The following is a 24,137-nucleotide window of genomic DNA, read 5'->3' on the forward strand; positions in this document are numbered from 1 at the left end:
TGTGTGATATCTATATACACTATCTGATGTCTACATACACTGTCTGAGGTCTATATACACTGTCTGAGGTCTATATACACTGTCTGAAGTCTATATACACTGTCTGAGGTCTATATACACTATCTGAGGTCTATATACACTATCTGAGGTCTATATACACTGTCTGAGGTCTATATACACTATCTGAGGTCTATATACACTGTATGAGGTCTATATACACTGTGTGATATCTATATACACTATCTGATGTCTACATACACTGTCTGAGGTCTATATACACTGTCTGAGGTCTATATACACTGTCTGAAGTCTATATACACTGTCTGAGGTCTATATACACTATCTGAGGTCTACGTATGCGTCTATATACACTGTACTGATGTCTATATACACTGTTGAGGTCTATATACACTGTCTTGAGGTCTATATACACTGTCTGAGCTCTATATACACTATCTGAGGTCTATATACACTATCTGAGGTCTATATACACTATCTGAGGTCTATATACACTGTCTGAGGTCTATATACACTATCTGAGGTCTATATACACTGTCTGAGGTCTATACACTATCTGCTATCTACATACACTATCTGAGGTCTATATACACTGTCTGAGGTCTATATACACTGTCTGAGGTCTATATACACTGTCTGAGGTATATATACACTGTCTGAGGTCTATATACACTAGTCTGAGGTCCTATATACACTATCTGAGGTCTATATACACTATCTGAGGTCTATATACACTGTCTGAGGTCTATATACACTGTCTGAGGTCTATATACACTGTCTGAGGTCTATATACACTATCTGAGGTCTATATACACTGTCTGAGGTCTATATACACTATCTGAGGTCTATATACACTGTCTGAGGTCTATATACACACTATGAGATCTATATACACTGTCTGATGTCTATATACACTGTCTGAGGTCTATATACACACTATGAGGTCTATATACACTGTCTGAGGTCTATATACACTATCTGATGTCTACATACACTATCTGATGTCTATATACACTGTCTGAGGTCTCTATACACTGTTTGATGTCTATATACACTGTGTGATGTCTATATACACTGTCTGAGGTCTATATACACTATCTGAGGTCTATATACACTATCTGATGTCTATATACACTGTCTGAGGTCTATATACACTGTCTGAGGTCTATATACACTGTCTGATGTTTATATACACTGTCTGAGGTCTATATACACTGTCTGAGGTCTATATACACTATCTGATATCTATATACACTGTCTGAGGTCTATATACACTGTCTGAGGTATATATACACACTATGAGGTCTATATACACTGTCTGATGTCTATATACACTGTCTGATGTCTATATACACTGTCTGAGGTCTCTATACACTGTCTGAGGTCTATATACACTGTCTGAGGTCTATATACACTATCTGATATCTATATACACTGTCTGAGGTCTATATACACTGTCTGAGGTATATATACACTATCTGAGGTCTATATACACTATCTGAGGTCTATATACACTGTCTGAGATCTATATATACTGTCTGAGGTCTATATACACTGTCTGAGGTCTATATACACTGTCTGAGGTCTATATATACAGTCTGAGGTCTATATACCCTATCTGATGTCTATATACACTATCTGAGGTCTATATACCCTATCTGAGGTCTATATACACTGTCTGAGGTCTATATACACTGTCTGAGGTCTATATACACTGTCTGAGGTCTATATACACTGTCTGAGGACTATATACACTGTCTGAGGTCTATATACACTGTCTGAGGTCTATATACACTGTCTGAGGTCTATACACACTATGTGAGGTCTATACACACTATGTGAGGTCTAAATACACTGTCTGAGGTCTATATACACTGTCTGAGGTCTATATACACTATGTGAGGTCTATATACACTGTCTGAGGTCTATACACACTATGGGGTCTATATACACTGTTTGAGGTCTATATACACTGTCTGAGGTCTATATACACTGTCTGAGGTCTATATACACTGTCTGAGGTCTATACACACTATGAGGTCTATATACACTGTCTGAGGTCTATATACACTATCTGATGTCTATATACACTGTCTGATGTATATATACACTGTCTAAGGTATGTATACACTGTCTGAGATCTATATACACTGTCTGATGTCTATATACACACTATGAGATCAATATACACTGTCTGATGTCTATATACACTGTCTGAGGTCTATATACACACTATGAGGTCTATATACACTGTCTGAGGTCTATATACACTATCTGATGTCTACATACACTATCTGATGTCTATATACACTGTCTGAGGTCTCTATACACTGTTTGATGTCTATATACACTGTGTGATGTCTATATACACTGTCTGAGGTCTATATACACTATCTGAGGTCTATATACACTATCTGATGTCTATATACACTGTCTGAGGTCTATATACACTGTCTGAGGTCTATATACACTGTCTGATGTTTATATACACTGTCTGAGGTCTATATACACTGTCTGAGGTCTATATACACTATCTGATGTCTATATACACTGTCTGATATCTATATACACTGTCTGAGGTCTATATACACTGTCTGAGGTATATATACACACTATGAGGTATATATACACTGTCTGAGGTCTATATACACTGTCTGATGTCTATATACACTGTCTGAGGTCTCTATACACTGTCTGAGGTCTATATACACTGTCTGAGGTCTATATACACTATCTGATATCTATATACACTGTCTGAGGTCTATATACACTGTCTGAGGACTATATACACTGTCTGAGGTCTATATACACTGTCTGAGGTTTATATACACTGTCTGAGGTCTATACACACTATGTGAGGTCTATACACACTATGTGAGGTCTATACACACTATGTGAGGTCTAAATACACTGTCTGAGGTCTATATACACTGTCTGAGGTCTATATACACTATCTGAGGTCTATATACACTGTCTGAGGTCTATATACACTGTCTGAGGTCTATATACACTATGTGAGGTCTATATACACTGTCTGAGGTCTATACACACTATGAGGTCTATATACACTGTCTGAGGTCTATATACACTGTCTGAGGTCTATACACACTATGAGGTATATATACACTGTCTGAGGTCTATATACACTGTCTGAGGTCTATATACACTATCTGAGGTCTATATACACTGTCTGAGGTCTATATACACTGTCTGAGGTCTATATACACTGTCTGAGGTCTATATACACTATCTGATGTCTATATACACTATCTGATGTCTATATACACTATCTGATGTCTATATACACTATCTGAGGTCTATATACACTGTCTGAGGTCTATATACACTGTCTGAGGTCTATATACACTGTCTGAGGTCTATATACACTGTCTGAGATCTATATACACTGTCTGAGGTCTATATACACTATGTGAGGTCTATATACACTATGTGAGGTCTATATACACTGTCTGAGGTCTTTATACACTATGTGAGGTCTGTATACACTATCTGAGGTCTTTATACACTATCTGAGGTCTATATACACTATCTGGGGTCTATATACACTGTCTGAGGTCTATATACACTATCTGAGGTCTATATACACTATCTGAGGTCTATATACACTATCTGAGGTCTATATACACTATCTGAGGTCTACATACACTATCTGATGTCTACATACACTGTCTGAGGTCTATATACACTGTCTGAGGTCTATATACACTGTCTGAGGTCTTTATACACTGTCTGAGGTATATATACACTATCTGAGGTACTTCAAGTATATAATGTATTGGTGCTGTACATATATGGGAATCATCCGAGGAGCACGAAGTCTTTTACAGAGGTGAGAGCTAAGCACTCTCGTGTTTGATATTGCTGATAAATTTACAAATCAAACAAGCGAAACAATTCGTTCTGTTAAAACTAGCCAGGTATCGATCCGTTAGTGAAATGGATACCGGGAGTGACAAGCCGTATGATATAACACCAGCACCTGGGTGGAGCCTTGTCGATATCGCTAGCACAGGTGTGGAGGCACGTTAGTATTGACACCATACCTCCTTAATTATTTACGAGTCTCGTAGTTCCTACAGATGGTCAATGAATTTGTAATTCGATATTCTCAAATATTGGGTCACTTGATCTATGTACGGTTCTGAAGCTTGTGGCCAAGCTTGAGTCAATCTGACGCGTGACCTGCAGCTTGTGGCCAAGCTTGAGTCAATCTGACGCGTGACCTGAAGCTTGTGGCCAAGCTTGAGTCAATCTGACGTGTAACCTGATGCTTGCGAAAAAAAAAAACCATTGAGTCAATCTGATGCATGGCCGGATGTTTTTGACCAATCATTTAATCAAACTGACGCATGACCTGATGTTTTTGACCAATCATTTAATCAAACAGACGCGATGTTTTTGACCAAAGTACTGATTCAATCTGGCGTTTATTTTACTCGTTGTCCAATGAGCGTACAGCAATAAAACACAGCAATTTTTGATGATGATGGCATTTTACCTGTCCATATTAACTTTGGCTTGCGTGAAATTGACACGTTTGTTGTGATTTTTTTTATCTATTTTAATCGAATTGGATCAAAGCATATGTTGCTATGCGAACCTGCTGTGAACAAATTAAATTCCGAAAAAAACAGTTCGGATATCTTTGATGTTCGAAATTAAAAAAAAATAAAAATAAAAATAAACCCACCATAAATAGGAATATTTATCAAACATAAACGACAGCCAATTCTAAAATTTAAAATTAAATTACAGAAGAGGTGCTGTGATCTTAATAGATCAATCTATTATAACGGAGCTTGGTTTGGTTTGTTTTTGTTTAACGTCCTATTAACAGCCAGGGTCATTTAAGGACGTGCCAGGTTTTGGAGGTGGAGGAAAGCCGGAGTACCCGGAGAAAAACCACCGGCCTACGGTCAGTACCTGGCAATTGCCCCACGTAGGTTTCGAACTCGCAACCCAGTGGTGGAGGGCTAGTGATAAAGTGTCGGTACACCTTAACCACTCGGCCACCGCGGCCCTATAACGGAGCAAAATGTTCCATAATTTGCTGAATTCCTTGCAGTTCACAGAGCAATTTTATCTAATTTGATATATGAGGCGATACGATTCGGTATCTGTACTAAACACATACTATAGGGACGATTTGGTATTTTGTACTATACACATACTATAGTAGACGATTCGGTATCTGTACTATACACATACTATAGTAGACGATTCGGTATCTGTACTATACACATACTATAGGAGACGATTCGGTATCTGTACTATACACATACTATAGGAGACGATTCGGTATCTGTACTATACACATACTATAGTAGACGATTCGGTATCTGTACTATACACATACTATAGGGACGATTTGGTATCTGTACTAAACACATACTATAGTAGACGATTCGGTATCTGGACTTTACACATACTATAGGAGACGATTCGGTATCTGTACAAAGCACATACAATAGGGACGATTTGGTATCTGTACTATACACATACTATAGTAGACGATTCGGTATCTGTACTATACACATACTATAGGAGACGATTCGGTATCTGTACTATACACATACATGTACTATAGGGACGATTTGGTATCTGTACTATACACATACTATAGGAGACGATTCGGTATCTGTACTACACACATAATATAGGAGACGATTCGGTATCTGTACTACACACATACTATAGGAGACGATTTGGTATCGATGCTACACACATACTATAGGGGACGAATTGGTATATATAGCACACGATTTCGTTTTTATACCAAAGAAGACGATTCGGTACTCGGTACATATACTATAGGAAAATTTGGTATCTGCACTATACACACATGCTCATATCATAGGGATGATTTAGCAATAGGTGTGTTGTCCTTTGACACTGGATAGCTATCGCATGAGATGCGGTAGCCACCAGCTACTACATGACAAGTCGCCCTGGTAATGACATTGGGTTTTAGCGGGAGAAACAATCATCTCATCGCAATCGTATACACTTATTATTCTTTATGGGGGTCGTTTCGATGATTCATCAACCGAAGATAATATCCTCTTATCCGGAGGGCATTTTGTTGCACGTCGGCCTAACGTTGACTTCGGTTTACCGATCACGAGAAACTATTCGACATCCGATAAGACAATGGGTATGTTCTCTTTTGTGACATTACCAATTTCGTTTGTCTTACCTGACATCAAGAAATAAAGACATGGTTTATTGAAATTAAACACATCAACACCTGTTGGCAGAACATGGCTCATTGACTAAATGTAAATATATCGCACCTGTGGAGCAATCATTCGTTGGGTGGCTACCTGGCATAACGGCTACTAATTAGCATTAATTATTCATTAAAAGAGACAGTTTTTTCCTATTGGCGCCTGGTATGTCACGCGTGTATATCGATTTCAGTTTCCTAAAAAATATATCGACATTTATCTTCAACAGTGTTTTATTAAAATGCATTGAGTTACAATTAAGTTATCAAATATCAACGATACAAATTTAGATTTAAAAAAAAAATATTAATCAATAAATATTAAAACTCAACAACACACAACGCCCATACTCTGTTTTCGTTGAAGGCAATGATCCCTGTCGTTTGATCGCATGCAACTATAGTAATCTGCCGCATTGCGGTAAAACTTTCTCGGTTGAACCCCGTAAGTGTATATATATACATGTATATGCGGTGTCATAATATACATACACATGGCCGTATCCACACAATGGAGAGAGGTGACCCATAAAATATTTGCCCCCTACTTCTGGACGTTGTCCAGTACACCTGGACACTTAGAAATACATACTGGATACATGGTTGTCGTATGAAGTTTAAACACTGAAATGATTTGGTCTCTGATCGATCTGGTGTCGGCTGGCGCGTTATGTTTACTGGGAGCCTATAGTACTGTACACAACAGCGTTATAATGCCCAGAAATGCACACTGTTTATTAAAGCAAAGGGGAGTCCCTATTTGATATACTGTTAAATTTCGCTAGGTTTTAGTTCCGGAATCGACAAAAGAAAACAATGAAATGCCATTAGGTTGCTCTGGGACTGAATGGTTATGTTATGGCCTTGGTTAACGACTACATTGTCTGTCCACGTGCGGAAATGCTTACATAAATATCTATATGTACACACATCCACATGTATACCACAAATGAGATGGACTTGAAGAGCTAAATCGGATGTGTATTGTAATAGTTTCGAGGAGAAGCTAAACAAATCGTTCATCAATGTCCATATCCTGGTTGTCGATTTCAACTTGGGGTTGTTGAACTTGTCCAACGGACACATTGAGGCGACCTCTGATTTTATTGACTCAGTATTGAAATAGATGTCCCCCATTCGTCGTACATCTAGGATTTTATCGACGGAGTGATTAAATGTATGTTCCATTTATAATTGAATACAAACAGACCTTTGTAATGTATCTGTTAGTAGATATTATGTTGTTAAAAGATTTCGAAAATATTTGATGAATAAAACAAGATATATTGAAAGACCAATGAGAACAACAACAACAACAACGATGACGACAACAAAACAACAACAACAACAACAACAACAACGACGTAGGATAAACAAATATTCCACATCAATATCATATCATAAGTGCTCCGCAAGAGTAAGCGTCTATACAAATCTAGGTCGAATTTGGGTTACGTCATGTTCTCAAATTGAGAACTAGGGTGATGGCAAGGAACCGCTAGGTACATCAACAAGTATCAAAGACCTCTGACTTGATACCGCACACAAATAGAATATCTCCAGATGAGATCAAGATTTCGACCATAAAACTTTCCTATTATCTTCATCAACCTGCATCTCTCGAAACCCCGTGTTGAAGATTTCTCCTCCAGAAGTCGATATCTGGCATGGAAATCGTGATTATGGGAAAAATTCCTTGAAAATTTAATCAACTTGGACATGAAACCACCGTAGTTTGGGGATGCAGGGATGTTGCTATCTAGAAAGGGAAAATTAACAATTGTGAAATTATATCCTGCAGCTTTTTTGTAAGTGGTCCCCGTTAGTTAGTATGTAAGTAAAGATAAAGGTAAGCTACCGGTGTTGAGGAATATGTAGTAATCCTTAATTTCATTTCAACTGGATATATATCATCAAAGTAGTCAATAAACGTTTTGTTATTTAGTGATAACATATCGTCAATATACCTTTAGGTGAAATTGAAGGACTTCACAAAGTCTCTGGAACCTGTTTTAATAAGATATATTTGTCTCTAATCATGGGTATATAGCTGGATGTTAACAGCCGTTATTTGATGTTGTTACGCAATCTGAGTCGGAAATTTTCGGTGTTGGTCATCGTGATGTCAAACTTTCAAGATTTCGTCACTCCGATAGGTCAGTTGGTGTTGCCTTCCCTTTTGTTTTGGTGTCCAATCAGTTTATCTATTATATTGCATAGTATATATCTTACCAGAACATGTCATACGTGAAATATGTCATCTTCAGCCCATACACCATGCACACAATATGTATGCAATTAATTCAGAATTTTCACAGACATGTATGTTTCGTGTGTGAATAGCGCATACTCGTCAATGATGTCACTATTTTGATATGCCACGTGACTTCTGGCAATGATGGACGTTGATCATCAATGGAAGGTCTGTCCCATATTGTTAGATTTTCTGGTATAAACTTGGTCCAATATCGACAAATACCGAATATTTCAATTGTATATTTGAAAGTTTTGAAATTTCGATAGTACTGCAAGTTCCACTTTCCCCTATCAATTTCTTTCTTTCATCTATTTCACTTTTTGACGCCGAACCCTCCCCCCCCCCCCCCCCCCCCCCCAAAAAAAAAAAAAAAAAAAAAAATCGACCTTTATCAATAAAACCAAAATCTGAAAGTATCTTGGATTCATTTCCAATCGTAGAACGATGTAATTTACAGCGACTCTGTGTCGCTATGGTTACGGCGGATTTATCCTGACTGAAGTAAGATAAATCTATACGCACTATAAACAACTGTAGTCTGATGCGCCAGCCGAAGGTGTGGTTTTCTTACGTAATTATAATACTTCTTAACATTATATTTACTATAAACATTTCTACAAATTGTTCACTTATAGGGAACGGTTAAGGTGTCCCGACACGTTATCACTAGTCCTCCACCCGTTAGGTCATGAGTTTGAAACCCACGTGGGGCAGATGCCAGGTACTGACCGTAGGCCGATGGTTTTTCGCGGTGTACTTCGGCGTTCACCCACCTCTAAAACTAGATACGTCCTTGAATGACTCTGGCTGTTCATAGGAAGTTTAAAAAATATTAAACCAAAAATAAAACCAAATATCAACATTTTTTTTTGAATTAGTCATTCAAGGTGAACAAAGGAACAGAGATTAATAGAATCTAAGATGGGTCTGTTCCGTGGACAGGGATATCTCAACCCGAGTGTAAGAGCTTGGCCGGTCAGCACGAGACTTGCCGAGTGCTGGCCAGTCAGACACTTACACAAGGGTTGAAATATCCTTGTTTTATGAAAGATTTTCATCGCGCCATCTGCAATGCTCCCTTGAATGTGCATCAAAATTAATGACGCCATCATTCAAATAGAGGTTACACAGCGAGTTGTTGTTGTATATGGTATTTCTTTCTCACGAGTTAATTATTTTTCAAAAGTTGCAAAAACACGAGCTTTAGCGATAGGTTTACTGTTTGAAAGCAATATATTGATAAAAATCTTTGTATATTTTCAAGAATATGGCAAAACAACTGCGAACTACTTCTTATGCGTTATCATTTCCAGGACATCGTGAAGCGGCCTTCAAGCGTTAGCCAATCAAATTGCATTGAACCACGTTATTAAAAGTAGTCCCGGTCAAAGGTCATCATGTCAACCAATCAAAATGTATTTAGAGTTTATTCCACGTGTGGTATACACTGAGTGCTATTCAACAGGTGTAATGATTATTTTATGACTTGGGAGTTGAATAACACCCACCTATTGTGGTAGAAATCATGGTGACTCAACGTAAAATGATGACGTTACGTTATTGTGAACAGCGTCATATAGCGCGTGCCAGCTGTCTTTACAAACCCTGTGTGAGATGGATTTATCTTTTCCCTAGCAACCGCGGGATAACACTGTGTTACCTAGCAACCGCAGGATAACCCTGAGAAGTATGTGAGAAATTTTGATATCCTTTCCAAGCCATTGTCGTCCTGACATATTTTTGAAGACCAGACAGACAGACAGACAGATTCTTTATTTCCTCTTTACAGAGATTTTGAACAATACATAAATACAATACCTTAGTTACGAAATGCAATACATAAATTATTTGAATCAAATCATCAAATCATTAGAATGTTTTAGTTTCTAAATCAGATTACACTGATTAAGTTTTTTTTATAGTTATAGTCTTCAGAGAGCAGCACATCAATCCCGTCTGAGACTACCAGCATTAGGTGTTTCACTTCCTCATCATCCAACTGAACCTGCGTACGACATCCCAGTAAAAAGTCAGTTTGAACATTGTCTTCAAGAAATGAAAATTTTACATAATCTTTTACGTTTATTACATTAACAACCTGCTCTAAGAAAGCATCGCGTGTCATATAGAGTACTGGGCATTCAGTAAGTAAATGCGCAACGATATCGATGCTATTTTTCGCACACAATCTACATATCACTTCTTCGGTTACATTAGTCACTGATAAGAGCATAAGGTCTACTAATTTCCAGCAATGTTTCGGAAACTTTGAACATAAACTCAGAATGGGGTTAGGACCCATCGATACGTGTATTCCACTATACCGTTTTAGTTCCACTTTTGAAGCAAGATCATGTCACCATTTATCATAATACCAATATGCTATAACGTTTTTGATAAACCTTTTCCATGTAGTCTTCGGATATGAAATATAGTCAGTAACCTGTTCTTTGAAAGACATATCGATTTGGAATTTCGCCATTGATTTAAAAACATCTTGGATAAAACCCATTACGAGGACGTGGAAGGCGCAACAATGACGTCATGTTACATATGCATACCTCAAATGTCACTAAATGTTCTGGAGTCCGTTTTCATTTCCATTCCCGATATGAGCAATCGGCAAAACCAAGGATTTTAGCCATAAACGTGGTATGACTGCTGTGTAATATAATTGTATTGAAAGGCGGAAACGTGTGCTCTGAATATTGTCTGGAAACTGACTGCCTGTCTGTCGTAAGACTCGCCATGGGCATAATAAACATGAAATATGTACGATGATATTATTTTTTGTACGGAAATAAATCTAACCACAAAATCAATATTTAGTATTTGAACGCAATGTAGAAAATGTATGTAATGCAGTTTTATATATATTCTGGAAAACCATTGTTACCGTGGTCTGGTTAGAGCTACTAAAGGTGTTCCGAAAATCGTCATTATATATACTGTGGTCCAGATCGAGCTAAAACAGGCTTTCGCGTACTTTTCATTACCGTGCACGTGATCCGGATAGATGTACAAAAGGATATCCTGAAATCGTCATTACTGCAGTCCTGGTATGGGTGTAACAATTCCATATCTAGTTCCAATATCTGTATTCCGTAAATCGCTATTACGATAATCCGGATATTTGTATTCCGGAAATAGCTATTACGATAATCCGGATATCTGTATTCCGTAAATCGCTATTGCGATAATCCGGATATTTGTTTTCATTAAATCGTTAGAACAGTAGTCCAGGCAGGTTACAATATATTCATATGCAATTTATTGCATAGCATAGATATTATTCATAAAAAATGTATAACTCATGTATATATTTATTTGTATCTTTAATAAAGATTAAGTGAAGATCATGTACATATACATAATTCAATGGACATTATCTACAATATATATATATATATATAATTTTAGATATAGATATCTGATATTCGCACCATCAAATAACACATGTTGTAAACATGCTATTTAAAAATAAATTGATATGAAGACGGATTTTTGTTCATCACAAATGCATTAATGTATATTTATTGACACACTGCATGGACATGATTTATATGAACTTCAATATTCTTAAACTGTAAACCTTTTATGTTTGTGAATTACAAATTTTAGAGGGGTCCGGAACTCCTCGTTTTTTTTCTTCAAAATACACCCGAGGAGTTCCGGATGACTTTAGAGGATGACACTTACATGTACCCTGTTGCGAGTGTCATACAATATCAGTCATAAGGTATGGTATGTTGCACTGAGCGGAGATCGTAAGTTCTTATGGTGCTACTTATGACGTCATGATTCCAAATTTATAATTGTATTATTGTAATAGGAGTGGAAAAATGCACGGCCAGACCGGGGTTCGAACCCGGGACCTCCGAACGCTAGCCGAATGCTCTACCGATTGAGCTACCTGGTCGCCGATGATCGACCCGGCAGTTCCGCTACACTCTTCCCTCCTATTTTTTTTAAGTCTTCGACCCAGAAGACTTCACAACTCACAACCAAGGTTCGGGTATCCCCTTGTCAAGTATTCACCTCACTTGAAACAAGGTTTGGTCACAGGCACCAAATGTGTTAGGAGTGGAAAAATGCACGGCCAGACCGGGGTTCGAACCCGGGACCTCCGAACGCTAGCCGAATGCTCTACCGATTGAGCTACCTGGTCGCCGATGATCGACCCGGTCCAGTTCCGCTACATTATGACGTAACTAACGAATTGAAGACAAAATATCAATATTTTCCCTTTCATCATACTTTTTTCACGAGTATAAACAAAATATTAAATTAATTTTCTTGTCATGCGATTTACTAAATCAATCTTTGGTTAACCATTTAATTTATAATTAAGAGACTTTTAAAAATAGAAAGTAAATCTGTGACTCGTTTCATCAATCTTGTACATTTATGAAGCGGAAAGTGGCGTGGAAAAGTGGATTTCTTGTGTTTTTCTATTGTGAGAAATTTGATTTAAACATATTCTACTGTATCTTATTATGTACAAGGGAATTGGGCACAAGTTAATAGTTATAGGAAAAATTATAAGAAAGGATATAAGAAATAGTATATCCATAACAAATGAAAAATTGGTATTGGTGATTGTGTTTATTTGAAATCAATGACATAAAAATTCACGAAAAATATTTGACGTTTGTTTGTCTGATAGGACGAACTCGTGTACATCAATCATAATAATTATATATTAGTTAAACGGACGGATGATAACTGACAACCATATTTACTTACAATATAACGATAAACTGTACGTACACATGCAGTTATACTGGCATGAACGCAATTGTATGTATAAAACAATAATTTCACCACAAAGTCCGGCTATAGATCCGGTATAAGTATTGATATTCATCCCTTGAATATATACTGTAAGCCCGTATATTTTAGCGGTGCTCTTATTTTGCGATTATGGCGCTTAAAACGTGCCTAAAACCCCTAGATTTGCGCAAATTCCAATATTTTCTGCAACACATTTTTGGGAGTGTGTAATATCATTTTATCTAAATTTGATGAAGCGCAAAAAAATTATTTCGCCAAATCATGTTGGCTTACAGCATAACTCATCTCGATTTTGCAAATAGCGTAGTGTCCATTCTTTTGTCTTTTCAGCGTACAAAATTAGGAGGAATACCACGAACGTTATGACATCACGGCATATTCTGCATGGACATCATTTTTGAGAATTCTGAAAAAAAATACAGAAATTGCTGAACATTGCAATTAAAATAGACGCATGAATTAGTAAAATAACGCGTACATACATTTCTCTACTGCAGCATTGCGGTGTTACTAATTATATAAAGCGATAATTTTTGCACGGACAATCTATTTATTTGTCAATTTCCATTTAACAATATATATATAAAACATGTTATTATACAAAAAGGAATAAAAAAACAAGTCTCAAGACACTTATATATATCTAACACCTATACATTAAGGTTGACGTTACATAACAGCATAGCCATGATAAAACACAACATCGTATCATAATGACAATAGAGTCTAATGTGAAAACATCAGTTGGAATTTGATCGAATAATTAAATATTTGTAGTTAATAAAAAGGAATAAAAACGTGAATCTGTTAAATGGATGGAATGTAAAAGTATTTCAATATTTGTAAATAGATTCTATTTGAATATGAGTAACAGATATTGCCCTAGAATCAATTGTGAAAAGTATTTTTTGTAAGTGATGTGGGCGCTGGGGTTAAATATTACAGTGATCTGGGGATCGGACACTGGGTTGGAATATTTCTGTAGTCTTTTCATGATGGGTTATAGGAACGTGCTAAGCCCCTGTTGGTATAACGAGGTTGTGCCAAACGTAGAGATAAAATACCTTCGTAATTAATTTGCCCATCACCGTCTAAGTCAGCCTCTCGGATCATCTCGTCCACTTCATCGTCCGATAACTTCTCGCCGAGATTTGTCATCACGTGACGTAATTCCGCCGCGCTGATTTGTCCATTTCCATCCTTGTCAAATACTTTGAATGCTTCGCGGATCTCTTCTGTGGAGTCCGTGGCGTTCATCTTCTTTGCCATCATTGCAAGGAATTCAGTGAAATCTATGATTCCATTTCCTGAAATGAAAAAAAAAGTTTAATGTTGGATTTTCATTGCTGAATCGAAATAAATAGGACATCAAATATATACTTTACTCGTTCTCTTTGCCATGGCTTTATGTATTTTGTCTGGCTAACATCGAGTTTCAATGAAACGAAATGACCAATTCCGGTTGGTATAAAAGACATTTTTATATTAAGAATTGTATTCGGCGATTTGAAAAATTTTGAAATTACATGTATGTTAAACTCAGACTTCCGTGTTTATTAAAAGAGATTCATGTTCGCAGAATTAGAAGAAAAAAGTTCAAACGCATTTGTATCTTACAGAAAAATAGAAACTATTGCAGTTACCTCCCTTCGTGTACTTTTCATGTAGAAGGAATGCTGACATACACTACAGAGTTTGTATTTACGTACTCTTACCCACAGAGGATTGAGAATTGATTACAGTCTACATTTACAGACGTTTTTTTTTTTTGTAGCATATTTTGCAAACTGTTTATTTATTTTTTTTTTGGGGGGGGGGGGGGGGGGGGGGGGGGGGGGGATTGAAATTCAGTAAAAATGAAACCCCAGGTGTTCATTGTATACAGAACTACCGGAGTACCCGGAGAAAAACCAACGACCTACGGTTAGTACCAGGCAACTGCCCCACGGGTTTCGAACTCACAGCCCAGAGGTGGAGGGCTAATGGATAAAGTGTCGGGAACACCTTAACCACTCAGCCACTGCGGCCCCTTAGAGCAAACCACGTGCTCGGCCAAGAAATCGAACCCTGGTCATCATGGATGAAGGAACATGCACATCAAGTGCCCAAATCGCCACATCATTTCAACCACTGTCAGACCACAGGCACACGTTACAGTGTATGTGAAATGGTCTGATTGGGTATACGAAAGTATATTCCCTAGTGCCACACCACCACCCCCATATACCCAATAAAACCTTTCCATATATCCCCTAACACGCTCTTCCATTCCCTATCGCCCTCCCCCCTATACCCAATACGATCGTTCCATATATTCCTATAACACCCTCCCCCATATACCCATTAGGACCTTTCCATATATCCCCTATAGCCCTTCCCAATATACCCAATACAACCTTTCTATATTACTCCCAGCGCCCCTCCCCCATATACCCACTGTGACCTTTCCATATTACCCCTAACGCCCCGCCCCCATATACATAATATGACCTTTCCATATTTCCCCTAACGCCCCGCCCCATATATATAATAGGACCTTTCCATATTACCCCTAGCGCCCCGCCCCCATATACCTAATATGACCTTTCCATATTACACCTAGCGCCCCTCCGATAGGACCTTACCGTATTTCCCCTAACACCCTCTCCCATACACCCATTAGGACCTTTCCATATATCCCTATTACTCTGTCCCATTTATCCAATACAACTTTTCCATACATCGTAACGTTACAGTATACAATCAAAGATGATTGTAAATCAACGTTACATTGTAGCTTCACATGTAAATGGCGTTTCATCTCCACGAGTATGAGATCTTGTTTCTCCCGATACCTACCGTCAACATCCACTTCGTTAATCATATCTTGGAGATCCTGTTCGTTCGGAGACTGTCCCAGTGATCTCATCACTGTTCCTAATTCTTCTGTCGTAATGGTTCCATCTCCGTCTTTGTCGAACAGACTGAACGCTTCTTTAAATTCTGTAAACACGTGATAAATAGTGAAAATCGATAAAACTGTGAATGATTTTTTTTTTTTTTTTTTTTTTAAATTTATCGAACCAAAAGATAACACATCATCCAATAAATTGTGATAGTATACAATTTCCGCAAATAATAAACATAATATTTCTATCATAGGAGACTGGTGTATGATGACGTAAGACTTCTTGTTATAGTTTCTTATATTAAAAACTTCAAATTAATTTAATGTGATTACATGACGTAATACTTCAGTACATGTAATGTATTCATGATTTTATACATACGGACTATCTCTCTACTTAAGATTTTAAATATTGAACAACATTTATAACGTAAAAAATAACATACCTTTTATTTGTTCATCTGATAATTTTTCAGTCTAAAAAAACAAAACATACACAATGTATTAAAAAACCAAAACAAAACAAAACAATAATAGTTGAACATTTTATGTCTCACGTCTGCTAAACACTTTCTGACAACACAAGGGCGATAACTCAAAGAGCTATGCGCTTCATGTATGAACTAGATAAACAATTGTCTATCGAAGTAGAAACTGAAAACCGAAGTTCGCTCTGAATATTGATAAGAGTGAAGTTTAGTAAACTTTTATAGATCAATTCATGATCTTTTTCAGTCCTCATAGTTAAATAAATAATAGTAATAAAAAAATATATATGCATGGTGTTGATACTGAATTTGCTATAAGGAGAGTAAGCCATGACATGTGTAAGATGATACAGGATAATACATGTAATTTGATAAATCACCATTTTGTGAAAAAAATAAACGTTCGTGTATGACGTCATTAAAATATAATAAAATTATATACAAATGTGTAATGGATACACTTCTAATGACGACGGAAGATCTAAACAAAGTTCCATTTGAATAACAATAAGGTTTTAACTATCTTTAATTATGCAGATTACAATACAAATAAAATAAAACGACTGATTGCTCGAACCTACAATGTATTTTCATATAGAAATTCAACATGGCAGCTCTGTTGGTGACGCAGGTAGAACATCCAAATAAAGAATTACCAGAAGCTAGTGAACCAGTGACCTCGGTAGAACCAAGGAATTACCGGAAGTTTTGTGACCTCAGTAAAACTAAGGAATTAAAGAAAGTTCCGTGAACTCGGTAGAACTTAGGAATTACCGGAAGTTCCGTTACCTCGGTAAAAATATGAAATAACCGAAAGTTCCGTGGCTTCGGTAGAACTAAAGAATTACCGGAAGATGTGTGACCTCGGTAGAGCGTACGCTAGTCTTACATTTGGTTTGTTTTGTTTAACGTCCTATTAACAGCCAAGGTCAATTAAGGACGTGCCAGGTTTTGGAGGTGAAGGAAAGCCGGAGTACCCGGAGAAAAACCACCGGCCTACGGTCAGTACCTGGCAACTGCCCCACGTAGGTTTCGAACTCGCAACCCAGAGGTGGAGGACTAGTGATAAAGTGTCGGGACACCTTAACCACTCGGCCACCATAGCCCCTAGTCTTACAACTCGCCGTACGTGTTTTTGCACACACGGGCGGCGTCAATTTTATCGAATTCATTGGCCGTAGCCATCCCGTAGAGGATGTAGTGTTTCTGTGGTGTTGCAAGTGTGTCGTACTTATGGAGCAAGTGGCTCGTACATCCAACTTACGTGCCGCTCGCCCATCGTACGTCAATTGGACGATTTTAATCATGCGTGCAGCGTGCGCCTCGTTCGTGCTAAGTGCACTTCTGGTACGACTGTCGTGCGTTTCACTCACTCGGTACGTACGTGTTTGGGAGTCGTACGTCGCCCGTGCGACTCACTCACTTCCATTGCAAGATAAACGTACTGGCATCCTACAGCATCTACTCCTACCCTGAACTTTATCCAGAAGTAATAAAGACAGATTATATTGGACCACATCTTCAATATCATCAGTATCACCTATAGGATCGCCATGGCTACTCCAACCACCACTGTGAGCTATTGGAGGTTGCTCGAAGACGAAGACCGTGTTCGCTAGGAAGCGTCTAGAGCAACAGAGAATGAACCGACGTTTCTGGACGAAACCTTGGCTCCAGAGAAGGCCAAGGTTGGGTCAGTACGAGACACCTAGACAACTTGACAAAGAGTCAGAAGATGGCCATTTTCTTCCTTTCTTTGGAGTCATCTCTTCACAGAAGCCGAAATAGAAGTGTGCTGTCCCAAAGACAAGTGCTGCCACATGCGTGTGGAGTAAAACACGTGTTTGCCCCTAAGGTCACTCTTGCGAGTTAGGTGGTACACGCACTTGACAAGCACGAGCCACGTAAGTTGTAGGCACTTGCAACGTACTTGACACGGGGAACGCAAGTGGCAAGTGAGGCACAAGTACGTGCCCCGTAGTTGTTTGGAGGTGACTTTTTCGCCTAACCTTCCATTTTAAACGTGTGACACACACAAGGAGAACGCAAGGGTAGCGCACTGTCCCCGTGCAGTCCCCTTGCGGGCTAACTGCGATTCTGAAATCGCAGGGTGCACGCAGAAAATAATGTGCATGCCAATTTTCTTCTACGGGCCTTTGCGTTGGGTCTACGGGGCTGGAAAACCGTACGGGTGCCTTGCGTGTCTCTTGCGATTTGGTCCATTTTTGCCCGTAGACAGCACGTAGAAGCACGTACGGCGAGTTGTAAGACTAACTTTAGGAATTACCGAAAGTTCCTAGACCTCGTTAAACCAAGGAACTACCGGAAGCTCCGTGACCTCGGTAGAACAAAGGAATTACCGGTACCTCGGAAAAAATAAGAAATAACCCAAGTTCCGTAACCTCAATAGAAATAAAGGATTACCAGAAGTTCTGTGACCTCGGAAGAAAAAGTCATAATGGCGACTCACGTTAAAATATGGCTGTTTTCTATAAATGTATATAGTATTACGCCTATAAAGGACACACTGTTTATCTATGTTTAAAGATGGTACATGCCGACAGTTTATACACTGCTTCCTAAAACATACATAAAATGGCACCAACAATAAATCTATCTAATTAATTAACCTAATGAGCACCACGAGATAAAAAAAATAGTAATTGCTTCCTAATTAAAACCAATTTTACATACAAAATAAACACTAAAGAATAACCGAAATTTTCGTGACTTCGGTCGAAATAAGGAAGTACCGGAAGTTCTTTGACCTCAGTAAAACCAAGGAATTACCGGAAGTTTCGTTACCTCGGTAAAACTGAGGAATCACGGGAAGTTCCGTGAGGTGGGGTTTCCGTGGGTTTTCCGTTGGGTTGCTGTTGGGTTTCTTTGAGGTTTCCGTAGGGTTTCTATCCTTTTAATTTAGACTCCGTTAAAAGAACATACAGCTGTAACGTACATGCATCCTGGGGTCCGCAAGGCAGACATTTTTTTCGACCTGCACTTTTCGAACGACTAATAAAAGTGAAAAAAAAAACAAAAAAAAAACAAAAACACACACACAAAACACACCTTGAACGTAACTTTGTAACCCAATGATTCTGAATCTACATGTACATATGCAATTTTGACCTGACAGCAGTGAACCTGACCCTATTCGACTTTCACAGAAGTTTGAAGTTTCTTAAAAAAAAGCACGAGAGATGTTACATCTTCGACAAAGTGTCATTAGCATCGATTGAAAACAGGATATTCTGTTTACGCTATCACCACCATCTAAAAGTTTGAGTTTTTTAATTTAATGTTTTTAATTCAAAATTGGTTAAATAATTAATTGCATACCTAAGAAATTCTATTATATTTTGTAAATAAAATAGGTTTTAATTAGGACGCTTTTACTATCTATCTTTAATCTCTTGGTGCTAATTAGGTTAATTAATTAGATATAATTGTTGTTGGTACCATTTGATGCATGTTTTATGAAGCAGTGTATGGAATGTCGACACTGTAGCATCTTTAAACATAGATAAACAGTGTGTCCTTTATAAGCGTTATACTATATATATGTATAGAAACCAATATTTTCAACATTATTTCAAAGGAGCAATATCCCAAGTGAGTCGCCATGACTGCATTGCAAGCATAGTGGAAGGGAGAATCATAACTGTCTCAACAAGAACCAATTCATGTAGCCTATTTCAGACTTTAAAACTTTAAAACTAAAAAAAAAAAAAAAAAAAAAAAAAACAGAATGTGACAAAGTTTCATTGTATACACAGCTATATGCTTTTACTATCCAACACACACAGGTCCTTATATGGAAGTTCAATACCTGGCCGAATTGTCGTTTTAAATTGTATAAATATATATATAACCCTTCGGGATTATATGATGCGGAATAATGCGATATCGACAAAACCTGTCCTACATGTTTAAAACTTACAGAACTCTAAACCTGACAAAATTTTCTGTAAACTGCATACATTTTGTGATAAGAATGATCTAAACCGTCTGATAAATCTTTATATATGTATGTAATAACTAACAACTTAAACAACTCGCAATCATTGATTCGCGTTTTAAATGTTTGGCTTGACTGAGCAAATTTTAAACTGCAGCTTTTAAAACTTCCGTTTAAATCATTTTAATTTTAAAAGTGCTCTGTTATTAAAATGTGTTTTAAAAACTACATTGAAATCTGGAAGTAACCGTTGTGTTAAAACTGAAGATTGTAACAGGTATTATTACAGTATTATACACTGAACATTCACGGATAATTTCTTGTAGGATTTTAATCTATGAAGATAGCTTCGTGGTTAAATTTCCATGGCTAACCTAATAAAATGCCTTAAGTACAGGATAGATCACAGGAGCTGTCATTTCATATGAACACCTTAGCATTGTTGCTCTGATACCAAATCCCTGATGGTTCCCGTTGTTGTCTAGTTATCCTCCAACCCCTATGCCATACATTAGGCCGTGCGATTCCAACGTTCCCTATAGGGCGACTCCCAGGGTTTCCGCAGTACCGACACCGATTCAAGTGAAACATTACTGCGCTTCATACATCTGATGACGTAAGATTATGTTCTACGTCATCACTGAATCACTGATTGACATCATTCTAAGACTTAAATGATTTCCTTGATGTATGGTGGCGTTTTCCCATAAATGAAATTTATCGTTCGCGACTTCCTTCCGGCTGCGCATGCGCTTCAAGTATAAGAAAAACTTAGTATTTGTATTTTTGCCCTAGTAACAAGGGGGTTTCTGTTCATAAAGTCTAAATTGGCACCATGAACTAAATCTCAAACAACGAATAAGTAGCCAAACGTACCTCCATCCACACAATAACTGGTACATTTGTACTTGTATGATAAACTCTGCTACCAGAGACGACATAGATTGTGTCGTTCTTTACTGTCGGTATAACCAAGGATTTTAAAACTTAATTTTGCTTTAGCGAAATAAGAGACAACAGTGCAAACAGATTGTGACGTGATATCACTCTATATACACGGGTCTACCGTCTAAATCAACGAAATCCTCTCCAAAGTCAATGTGATACAGGGAAGGAAATCTATTTTTACAGGGAACTTAACACAAACAAGCAATCAAATTAGCAATTTAGTAAGCATGCAAGCAAGAAGCAAACAAACAATCGTGATAACTGGCACATTCCAACGTCAATAAAACAGACAAGGGGCGATGTTATATCAATGTCTACGATATGGTATTTCAGGGAAATATCTCTCCAAAAATGCCCGTAAATTTGCCCCTTTAAGGAGTCACCTTCATTAATCCAAAAGATGACATTAGAGTGTCATAGAGTGAAGGTTTATCAATGGCGTCTGATCTATTGTCTGGCCTTTGTTTATTGTGTATACATTGTAAATTGATAATCAAGCATTGTTTACTTTACTATTATAATTTTATTGTCATCATCATTCAAATCACTATCCGTGTTTATTAGATTAATATACGCATACGTTTCATCGTAGTGTCAACGCGATATCATGTATGACACTATATGTATTGAGCATTTCAGAGCATATTCTAAACCATTTCAGCTTTTTGTTGTTGCCTATGGTTATTTTCAATTAATAATTCCCAAATTAGTAGTCTGATTTTAATTGCAATTAAAATAATTTAGTAAATATCTGGGATTAGAGTTAGGTTTGCGATAATCTAGCTACGCCTCATTGAACTTTTCGATAGAATTTTATTAACCAACGAATGGCATTTAATGTCCAATATCAAGTACTCCTGTATGATATTTAAATTCTATACATGAAAGTACACTCTGTATTACAACAAACATTTTGTTTAAAACTTTTATACCTGAGGGACTCAAAGTACCGAAACTGACGCAAATCAGGTAACTCTTTTACGTGTTAAGTTCGTTAAAGTAAAGCATGAAGAAATGTTCAACATTATACAGCTGTGAGATATGAATGGGGTATTTAGAATGTGTGAATTCACAGGGCATTTCAGGGCCATTGACCGTAATCCGGATAAAAAAGCCGTATTTGTGTGGTACACCTATCCGATTTAACTGTTAGACGTAAACTCTGAAGACTGGACGGTGAAAACACAACTCCGTCACGGGTTCGTAAACACTACGTATATGATCGAAACACAAAATACGAGACTGAAATCCATTATATAAAATCATTAAATATCGTGTTGAACTTTAAAAAAAACACACACACAAAGTTGTATGTCTATATGTACGTATATAATGTGCGTTTTAACTTTTAATGAGTGAAATCTGATTCCCTAGACGGTAGTTTTGGATCTTGTATAGGTGTTTTAAATAAACTGTGTGTATATATTTCATTTGTACAAGAACGCCAAATGATTATGTTTGACAATGAAAAGAAATGAACTGCCAGGTAGAACTTGTTCTAACAATCATAGGTTAAAGGCTATAAATAATTCCCAAATTATATTTCATAAACTTGGGTTTTGTTCAGAAATAACCAAAAGTTTTTATCAATACATATACTATAGTGTATCAATCAACTTATATTCTCCTAGATATCGATACATTTTGTAAATCGAACTATAATAATTCCTGTTTTATATAAAAGTTTATAGAACATGAAAATATTATTTATTTACAGTAATCAACTATAAATAGAAATTGTATGTAAATATATTTGATTGATAGCAACGACGGTGAAACCTGTTATATTTGTCATAAAATTAACATTGGTTTATTGTTACTGGTGCCTTACAATCATTACGATATCTTTTTATCATACTTAATGTACTGATATAAGTAAATTATGACAAAGATAAGTAAAATCGATACTTACCAGCTCTTTCACCGTTTGGGCAGCCATGATGTCACCAGCTATTAGACGAAAGCTAGTCGAGACTAGTAAGGCAGTATACAGATTTTCTGATATACACCACGCATGGATTTGTCAATACTGTTGATTCTATGGATAATGACAGAAACTTAACTTCTGGTGTTATTTTCTGTCATTGCCTTTAAATATACACCTTCCACGTACATGTACCTGTAACTAACTATAGATATCCTGTTTTGTTAACAGACACTTATCGCTATTTATATATACTTTTCTTTACACAGCGAAGGAAGGGGAAAACATTGTGGATTGTCCTTTGTGTAACTTTGGCTGGATATATATATATATGTATATTTGTACAATACACGCGAGTGATTTGTGCACCCGTAAATGTTACGCTCAACAGTCTCATATATATGTTCTTTGTGCTGATAACACTCACTATTCATTAGCCGAGCGGAAGTTCATTCCGGCTACAAATCACTTCATTAGGTTCATATATATATACAAATGCACAAATGTATATCTATTGCATTAAATACATAAATAGATAAATAGATAAACAGATAAATAAATAAATAAATAGATTAATGAAACTAGTTTCCGGAAAACTGAGTCGAAAAAAAAAAAA

At 37.1% G+C, this 24,137-nt stretch overlaps 1 protein-coding gene and 2 non-coding genes across 3 annotated transcripts; all 3 read right to left on the bottom strand.

Moving 5' to 3' along the window:
* Window positions 1-12,369: 12,369 nt before the first annotated feature.
* Trnaa-agc lies at window positions 12,370-12,441 on the bottom strand. Its single transcript has one exon. It is a non-coding gene; the product is annotated as a tRNA-Ala (tRNA).
* Window positions 12,442-12,618: 177 nt separating this feature from the next.
* On the bottom strand, window positions 12,619-12,690 carry Trnaa-agc. Its single transcript has one exon. It is a non-coding gene; the product is annotated as a tRNA-Ala (tRNA).
* Window positions 12,691-13,108: 418 nt separating this feature from the next.
* Window positions 13,109-23,794, bottom strand: LOC117324651 (neo-calmodulin-like). Its single transcript, XM_033880583.1, has 5 exons — window positions 23,510-23,794; window positions 16,650-16,680; window positions 16,155-16,298; window positions 14,381-14,623; window positions 13,109-13,722 (listed from the first exon to the last, which is right to left on the bottom strand). Exons 1-5 carry the CDS (start codon window positions 23,534-23,536, stop codon window positions 13,685-13,687), a joined length of 483 nt encoding a protein of 160 aa, XP_033736474.1. The 5' UTR covers window positions 23,537-23,794; the 3' UTR covers window positions 13,109-13,684.
* Window positions 23,795-24,137: the final 343 nt, after the last annotated feature.

This window comes from Pecten maximus, chromosome 3 (assembly GCF_902652985.1).
Source record: "Pecten maximus chromosome 3, xPecMax1.1, whole genome shotgun sequence".
NCBI lineage: Eukaryota > Metazoa > Mollusca > Bivalvia > Pectinida > Pectinidae > Pecten > Pecten maximus.

Excerpts from the sequence above, each read along its gene's own strand:
- LOC117324651 (XM_033880583.1), bottom strand. The coding sequence starts at position 23,536 with ATGGCTGCCCAAACGGTGAAAGAGCTG. Across the intron at positions 16,299-16,649 it reads ATCAGATGAACAAATAAAAG|AATTTAAAGAAGCGTTCAGT; the intron begins GTATGTTATTTT and ends ACGTGTTTACAG. Across the intron at positions 14,624-16,154 it reads TAACGAAGTGGATGTTGACG|GAAATGGAATCATAGATTTC; the intron begins GTAGGTATCGGG and ends TTTTCATTTCAG.